The 9,525-nt window shown below is 38.0% G+C and overlaps 1 protein-coding gene across 1 annotated transcript; it reads right to left on the reverse strand.

Annotated features, from left to right (window-relative positions):
* Positions 1–703: 703 nt before the first annotated feature.
* LOC112542020 (vitelline membrane outer layer protein 1-like) lies at positions 704–8,784 on the reverse strand. Its single transcript, XM_025173729.2, has 5 exons — positions 8,614–8,784; positions 6,619–6,722; positions 5,028–5,326; positions 3,855–3,928; positions 704–721 (listed from the first exon to the last, which is right to left on the reverse strand). Exons 1-5 carry the CDS (start codon positions 8,782–8,784, stop codon positions 704–706), a joined length of 666 nt encoding a protein of 221 aa, XP_025029497.2.
* Between the last annotated feature and the right edge of the window lie 741 nt (positions 8,785–9,525).

The following is a 9,525-nucleotide window of genomic DNA, read 5'->3' on the forward strand; positions in this document are numbered from 1 at the left end:
TACTTTCCTTTTTCTTCCATTTTCGCTATTCATTAGAGCATATGCAGCAATCACTGATTAATAGAGTGCAACATTAATACATGCATGCAAATCTATTACATTTCCCCTTTTTCTTAGCTTCATATGCACACACAAAATGTATCCGCTTTTCTTTCCATTTTCCATTTATTCTTCTTATATTCCAAGATGTTTGCCATACCGCACAGTCCTCACCTTTGGTCAATCAAGTCTTTTTAGCAAGGTAGAGAAGGGATAGTCTAGGTTACTAACTTTTGTAGCACTTGTGCACACACAACATTCCCTGCTAATGGTACCAGCAGTTCTATCCAATATGTCAAAGGTGCAACTAAAACTTTGTTCTATTCTAAGCATTTGAAAGAATTAAAATGTGAAAAGGCTGAACTGCTAATGTGTACCTTCTCTTTAGGTTGGCATCTGATCCCAAAGAGTGGAAAACGGCCAACACAACTTTTAAGAATGGATTGAGGGAGGATACAAGAAATTATAAACTTCCATTCTGAATAAATGATGGAAAGTATTATTAAAACATATAGAAAAAGCAAACCTTGCTTTAAAGGAATCACCGTGTTTCTGCAAGGCTATGTCTTGTTTCATTAGCCTTCTGGACTTGATTTTTGTTTTGTTTTTTTAGCATCAACATATAGATAGGGACGATCCAACAGGCATGGTATGTCTGGAGTTATCAAAGACTGATAACTGGCTAAAAACAAGAAGCAAAAATAAGAATAAGTTGAGAATTTTCAGATTGAAGAGATATCCAAAATCTCACCCTCTCAGCCAGTTCTCCTCTCCTTTCAGATTGGTGCTTTTGAATTTATTTGTTTATATCCTTCTGGTCTAAGGGATGTACAAAAAAGGGAGCAATAGCGTGTTGTTCCAAATAGTGAAACCAAAAAAAGGATGGCAAAGAATTCCAAAAAGAGCTCTCTGAGCTGGTTGAATGGGCATCAAAATTCAGGTTAGTTCAGGTTAATCTAGTACACAATGGTGCATATTTGCACAACCCTCCTGCCCCCAAGCTTCATATATATATTATGAGCTGCCAGTAATTGCTCAGAAAAAGCATCATTGACAGGGTAGATATTTCAATGAAAATGTCAACACAGTATGCAGCTGCTATAAAAAAAGACAAATTCGATGCATGGAATCATGAGGAAGTGAGCTGTAAATAAAACAGAGGGGAAATGCCCTTATTTAAATCTATAATGAAACAGCATTTTGAATGTGGTGCACAGTTCAGGTCATCCCACTTGAAAAAGGATATGGTTGAGCTGGAAAAGGGGCAAGAAGGAATAACCAACCTCTACAGAGGCAGCGCAGCCAATTTGTGGAGAAAGAGTACAGCTTCTACAGTTTTCAGCTTGAAACAAATAAAAAGGGAAATATAATGGTGAAACATAAAAACATTCACGGCGTGGACAGTGTGGATCAAAAGAGGTTCTTTTCCCTCTTACAATGTTAGAAATCCATTGATCAGGCTGTTAATGCTACTAGCCTTCTTGGCTATCTATTACTTCTTTGATCAGAGCCAACATATGTTAACTAATCCTGTCCCTGTTTATGGAGCATTGAATGCCTCTAGTTGGCCACTGGCTGATCTAAAATGCTACATTACATGAACTTTGGCCTAATATTCTATCACTTCTTATAGTCTCAACCTGGTCCTTGTATGTAATTGGAATAAAGTGCTTTCAAGGGAAGACCAGTGCTGTTAGTTATTTCTCATATTTGCGGGGGGGGGGGGAAATTCGTTGGTAGAGGATCAATGTAATGAAACGGAATATTGCATATTCACCCTTGGCCATTAAAATCACTACATGTCCTTGGGTAGTCCTAGACTCTCCAGTTATGTCATCCCCATCCCTTGAAACTGATTTTTGGGCTCCAGAAGGTGGCTGTGAAATATCATGGGAAGCTCAAGATGAGTGGGAGTTCCTAGCAAAGGGGGTACAAAAGGCAACCGGATGTCTGTGCTGAGCAGAGAGGTGGATTTGATTATCTAAATGACTCATTCAGACTCTATAATTCCTTGAGGATCTTATTGCACAGGGAGATGAAGTAAAATTTAAAGATTATTGCTTCTTTAAGAGGCAATTTCCTGTTAGTTAGATATGTATCTGTTTGCCAGACCTGCCAAAGAAATTGTAGATTCCTCTTCCTTTTTACTGTTTTTTCTTACTCTGAGACCTCATAATTAATAAAAATGTATTGATTTATTTAAATAAAAATGTATAGGTAATATAACACCTATTATTAACATTCTAGCTTGTATGATAGCCTTTGTTTTGAATTGTTCTTTGGGTTAACCTTGAATTAATTTATTTCAGATTCTTTGTTTATTGATGAATTATAATGAAATACTTCCCCACAAATTAAATAGGTCTAGGAAAACATTACTGTCATTGCCAAGGGCGCAGAGGAAATAACTACTATTTGTACCTGATTAATATCTGGATATGCAATAATCCCACAAGGAAGGATTATTTGTTCCTTTCCTGCCCACTCAAATTTCATTTCAGGATCAATTTCTTTTTAATTTCACATGATCACATCCATTGTGCAGTCAAGCAAGAAGTAGGGTTATAATATCTTTCAGGTTGTACTCAAAACTAAAACTATCAGTGGAGAACAGAATGTAGAAATAAAATATTTTCTTCTTCACAACTAGACCATCACTGATCAAGTCAACTCAGAACTCTAGAATAATTGTCAGGACAATAGGTTAGATCCAGATTCACTTACAATTAGAGACGATTCACAAGTGCTACTGTTATTCATCCTAACCAAAGTGGAAACAGACCCCAAGATAACCACAATATTAGCTATACATCTATGTGCAATCCAGTTTCTAAATATGTCACTGATGCGAGGGTCCACACCTAGATGTATATAACTGAGTACTTTCTACAGCCTGCCATCCCAGAAGGATCTCCCTGTTACTCTCTTTTCCATTGCTTGGATTGCTACTTGCTATCTACTAACATGAAAGCCGTCATAAAAATAAGGAGGAACACAAAGCAAGCTCCATCTGTCTTCTACTTCAAGGCAGGGATGTATTTTGTTAACAATAGGCAAGTGAGTGGATATGGGGTAGTAGGTAGAGTGGATGTCATTGGTAAGAAGTCAAATGTCAGTCCTTCAAGGTGGGCTCAGTCAGGAAACAGACTACAGAGCTACTGGAATTCTATTTTTATACAGTATAATAACAGAATCTTGAAACCCTGACAGAGATTCTCTCTTCCCCTTCTTATATTAAAGAAAATGAAGGTGGGGCAATCATGAGTTTTTTTCCTCCCCCCCCCCCCCCACCTATCCATGCTAAGCTAATGTTTACACAATGATAACTGAATTCTTTCTTCAAGGCCATCTCCATAGGCCATGTCTGCTTAGGGAGAGTGGCCCAAGGATCACTCACCTACCCAGATTTGGAAGCTGCAACAGATGGGATTCCAGCATGGCCAAGAAATTGAACCCAAAATAAGCCTCTGAAAATGAAGGACCGGAACAATGCAGATAAACGCAAGCTTTATTCTAATTTGATAGCAATGGAGACAGAAATATGGCATTGCAGTTTGTTATATATTTCGTTACAATTTACTCCTACAGGAAAAAAGTAAGGGACTTGGGATCACTGTTTCACTCAAGCTTAAATCTGTCCTTTAACCCTGGCACTGAGGGGCTGGGACATGACTGTCAGGAAACCTATATCCCAATGTTTCCCAGTCTGGTAGCCTCAAATATATTGGAGTATAACTTTCAGACACTATCTACCTGGGAATCCTAACAGTGGTCAAAGATATCTGGCATAGTAGCCTATGATATCTGGAAGTTACCAAGTGGGCAAGGCTGGTACAAACTATATAAATTCCCAGCTGTTGTGCATACAGAGATATGATATCTAATGTTGCCTTTGAAATATGCAATTAATAAATAATAATAATATATTATTATTATTATTTGTTTGTTTATCTGTTAGGTTTATTATTCTACCTTCTTCTAGGAGCTCAAAGCAGTGAACATAGCACCTCTTCTTCCATTTCTCCCCACAACCATGAGTCTGTGAGGTAAATTGGGCTGAGAGAGTGTGATGAGCCCAAATTCATGGAGTGAGTTTCCATAACTGAGGTGAACTTGAATTTGGGTCTCCCTAGTCCTTCTTCAATAGATTAAAGATTACTAGATGTCCTGTAGCAATATGCACAAGTATACAGATGTATACTGAGGTCCCACAGGAGAGAGGAATTATTGAATACTGGATCCCCCCTTCATTCTTACCTAAAGAACATCTCATTCATTTCAATGGCATGATGCTGACTGTCTCCTCCGAACTTCTGGATAAAACATGAAAATATGCTTCCTGGTCCCAAAACTGAAGCCTAAACTTTCTCCTCTAGCATTTCTTTTCTGTCTAATCAAAGAATAGAATCTATTCTCCTCTGGAGAAAGAGGGAAAGTACTCAGGTATCAACATCTGTGTTATAAAATAAGTTCTCAAAATATAAAATGTGCATAACAGTGTACAGATAAGGTAAATATCAGAATTGTATGAACATGTAGCTTTGGGATCACCTACCATACAATTACCTAAAAAGGAATATGGACCACAGAATAGAAAATGTTTTCTATTTATGCCCTAGATGCTTGGAGAAGGGACTTTAAAAACTTGATTTGTTGTGGACAAATACTATATTTGTTCAGTATCTATATAGTTAGAAAGCCAGTATGATAGAACGTTTAAGGCGTCAGACCAGAATCCAGGTTCTCCCTGATTCTATTTTAAATTCACTATCAGCCACAGAAGCTTTAAATGAGAAACTCACTTTGGACTAATCACTATCACAATCTAGTCCATATCACAAAATTGTTATTGTGAGAAGAAATTGGAAGAAGGTGTGCTATGGAGACCTTCAGCTCCTGGAGGACAAGAGGGATATAAATCTAATGAATAGAAACAGGTTCACTAAAGCTACCTGGCAAAGGCACATTATACTGGTATTTACTTTATCGTTTACAGCAGAAAAACCTTACATCATTCAGTGATGTGTCATCATCAATTCCTTGTACTATCTCCACCTTTGTCTGGAGTCCACATATAAAAGACATAGGATTGCAGGTGTCGCTCCATGAGCCATATTTCCCCCACTCAAGGGAGTTGCTTTCCAATATTTCCCTATTACTACACATGAACTTAATATTGTTGGCTGCTGTGTCATCTGACAGCCCCTGGGGTCCTTCAACTCTCAGAGAGAAAGCCACCAGTTTGGATCCTTGATTGCAATACTTTATCGCAGACCAGGCACCCCACCTGCCAAAAAGACATTAGAATTAGCTTGAGCATCTTATCCAGAAGTTGACAACAGAAACTTCAGAGAAGATTAATCAAGATAATATATTTATTGCGGTGGCAGATCAAAAGAAATGGTTCCATCAGCTGAGTATTATTTTCATTGTAAGGCACAGGAGATTCAAAGCTCAGAAACAGTGATAATCTATTTTTAATCCCAGGTTCCAGTGGATGGAACTTTTTTTTTTTTAATTACTCTTTTGATGTTGAAGTCCACTAGCCACTGACAGGAACAGAGCATTTCTTTCTATTTTTGCTTTGTAAGTTATCTGTCTGTGGTGAGTGTGGATATGAAATTTAAATGGATAATCAAAGAACACACATGTAGAATATTATAAATTTTTTAAGTTTTATTTGGAGCTGAGAAGAAATGGATTTTGAAATTCTCCACCAAATTTGTGGGCAGAGAAATTGGCCAGGCAGCTCTCTGAAATTTTCCTTTGTAGGCAGTGAAGGCATGAGAAACCAGAGGAGCTGCAGTCTACTGGAGACCACCATATTCCATAAGAATGTCACTGAAATTCTTTTCTAAGATTTTTAAAGCAAATTAATTGAATTAGAACTGACAAAAAAAAGGAAATATTTCTTCAAGAGGAGAGTTTTCTTGTGTGACAAAATGACCATCTTCTCTGCATTACAAAATTGAATTAATTCAATGTACTTCCTCAAAAAGGAAAGGAGCCCCATTTTGCTTAAAACAATACTGTGTTTCAGATAAAATCTATAATATTCTAATTCATTTGTTTATACACTACCTTTCTGAATATAAACATTTTAAGAGGAGCAATTTTCATTCTAGTCCAAGTTCTCAAATAGCTAGATAGAACCTGACAGCAATAACTCTTCACGTGAAGATGACTGAGAGCAAGCCTACTTCCAGATGTTCTCTTTTGGTAAGACAATCCTCCCCAGTTTGATCTTTGCCAGACGTATCAGGATTCTAACTCCTAGAATTGTCAACCTGGCCACTGGCTGGTTGGATGGAATTCTGGGAACTGTGGTCCCCTACCATGTAGAAAGTACCTATGGAAAATAGTTCTAGGGACTGTAACTGTGGTTGGTGAGCATATACATTCAGAGCATTGCTTGGCCTGAATCCAAAATCCAGTTCAGTGATGTGGTTAACATCACTGGGATTCCCTCTCAATTCAACCAATTCCTGATAAACATTGGTAATAGGACCAGCATGATGTACAGGGTTATACGTAAGTTTAAACAGTGATGGTGGTAATTCAGAACAAGATGCTACTCACTTCCCGACAGTAGATGAAATAAACTTATGATCATCACAAAACAGGCGTATGCCATTGAGGGCAGTGTCATCTTCATGTCTTGTGCCACCTTGATATGGCTCTACCTAGTGCAGAAATGAGAGAGTCTGGATCAAAATAACTAGCATACTTTAAGATTCTTCTTTTTAAAAAAGATCATGATACTGCCCATAGTAAAGCAGACTGATACTTTAGAGAAAAATTATCCTTTCCTCTAGGAAGGCAGACTGGATCCAAACACCCACCTTATTTTGTTTTTAATTTCATTTGCTTTTTCAGAATCCTACAGAGAAACGGATTTTATGTGGCCTTTCAGCAGCAGACAATTCCCCAGTATCAATCTGTAGCCTTTGAAATACCCCCAAATCATGCCCTTAATATTTGGTAACATGCTCACTGATTTCAGAGGCACAATTTTTTATCTATTTTTCCCATTAAAATATTGAAAAGTATGTGTGATAAGATTCCATAAAACTTAATGGATAAAATTCATATTATTCCTAAACACCCGCAAAAAAGAATATCTTGGCCATAGCCTCCATCTGCTGATCCAGAAGAACCTATGAATCCAGAAATCCCAAGTTGTGGACCTATTTTTTCACAGAAGTGTGATCCCATCCAAAAGTATCACAGGAGGCAATAAAGGGCCCAACAGTTTCACTATCTTGCTAGAATATTGCCTGAAGGCTTTTTGTTTGGGGTTTTTTATTTGTTTGTTTTGGTTTTTTTGCCCCATCCAAACCCTCACAGCTATTAAACATCAAGTGAGGGCATCTATTTCATCTTCTGGGATGGAAATATATAACTGGGTATCATCCACATATTAAACATTCTTCTAGCTGAACCAATAGGTAGCCTCTCTCAGTGATAAAGATGTTAATCATAACAAGTGGGGGGGGGAACCCAACCATGTGGCACTCCACACAGCAGTTGTAAAGGAATTTATCATTAAACCCTCATCAACTGGAACCAATTGCTCAAGGAGGAGGAGAACCACTGTCAAACAGTACCACCCCATTTCCAAGTCTTGTAGAAAGTCATGGTTGATGACATCAAATGCAACTGAAAGTTTAATAGGACTAGGAGTCCACAGCTTCTTCATCCAAGTCTAGATGAAGGTCATCCACAAGTGTGATTAATGCAGTTTAATGCAGAGAAGTATGCTTCATCCAGCTCTGAAATTCAACTCAGAGGGAATCAGATAATCTGCTTCATCCAGGATTTTTCTGCAGCTCTTGCTCTACTACCTTCTCCAAATTTTTCTCTAAAAAGGGAAGATTAGAGAACAGTATAAATTGGCCAGCAGTCAAGTTGAGAGGTGGCTCCTTCAAGATAGCAGGAACTACCCACTCACTCAGAGAAGCATTAACAATCACTCAGATCACTTCCTATGCTGTCATTGTCTCCGTGTTGAAAGACCAACAAAACATATGGCAAAACTGCCTGCCAGATCACTAAGAAAATTCCCAAGTGCCAGCTAGAAATTTATCACATCAATAGAGAATATGGGGTGAACTCATTCTAATCAATTCCCAACCTGTGCAAAGGATGTCAGCCATAGACTCAATCCAAATTTGCCTTCCTGTTAAATCCATTATTCCATTTCCCCCACTCTGACACAATAGAGAACAGTACTTGACCTTCTTCAGCATAATGTCCTTTCAGGTTTGAAGAATCCTATCATATCCTCCCTCAGCCTTCTCTTCTCAGGATTAAACTTACCTACCTATATAGGGTTTGGTTTATAGATAGATCCTAGTTACCCAAATTTCCCTTCTCTGAATCCTAGGTAACATTAGTGTATATTTCTCAAGTTCTAAAACTATTTGAAAACATTAAGTAATGTCTAATCCTCTGAGAACCATAGAGAGTTTTATGGGAAAAAATAATGTTGAAGCTTCAGTGATAATGGGAAGTACTTACTGTTCATCATAAAGCTGTTTGAGAAAAACATAGTACAATAAGGACAAGCTTTACCTTCAATACGAAACCAGAAGCATGACCATGTGAACAGAATTCTTTTTTTCCCCAATAGCCCCAAGGTCCTCCATTTTCCACAGAGATGACAGATACATAATGTGGTGCCCCTTCACCTCTGAGACAGCAGGAGAGGATCAAGAAGACTACAATGCTGATGGAAAGCTCCATTATTAGGTAGTCCTCTCTGTAACTGTAGGAACAGTGTTGAAGAATAGTAACTATAAAAAATAATAATTGTGGTTGTTGCTCTTCAGGCATCCAATGCCACCTGCACAAGGCCAGCCTTTCCATGAGGTAGAATGAATATTTTCACTTGCAGATCACATTCTCCACCCACCCTACAATGCCTGAACCAATGCCTCACTCTGAGGAAGGAGGCTCAAGTTGTCTCTGTTTTCTCTGAAGTACTGTTGTGAGAAGTCATGCCAGGCTCAAATACCTTACTCTCAGTGACATCCCACAGAGCAGTGCTGGACCCATTCCCTCATTCTTTCAGGCCATTTCATCCAATGAGACACCTAGTCTTTTTTTATCAATGATCTGTAACAATCTTGGCCATCAAAACATCATGAAGGACTTTTCCATTTTATACCTGTATCACTATAGTGTCAAATAGTATGCCATATTAAATGAGTGGTTTGGTTTATTGTGCAACTTTTTAAAAAAATGAATGAAGTCAGTTTGGTGTCTTGTAATTATCAGGATTGCCATACAGGTAGAAAAGGAATATAAAGTATTCCTCATATCTTGCAAGTCCTGACTAAGGACAATATCATTTTCATTTGAAGGAAATCTGCATTTGTGAGAAGCATTGGCTGAACAGAACATGGCAGAGCTTTTCCATGTCCCTTTAGTACAATATTCAGTTTGCCATTATGTGCATGAAAACAGACTCTTAGTCATTCTGTT

The sequence above is a fragment of the Python bivittatus genome, unplaced genomic scaffold (genome assembly GCF_059951505.1).
Source record: "Python bivittatus isolate LINGU-HERP-01145 unplaced genomic scaffold, Pbiv_v1 ctg000340_np1212, whole genome shotgun sequence".
In the NCBI taxonomy this organism is placed as follows: domain Eukaryota; kingdom Metazoa; phylum Chordata; class Lepidosauria; order Squamata; family Pythonidae; genus Python; species Python bivittatus.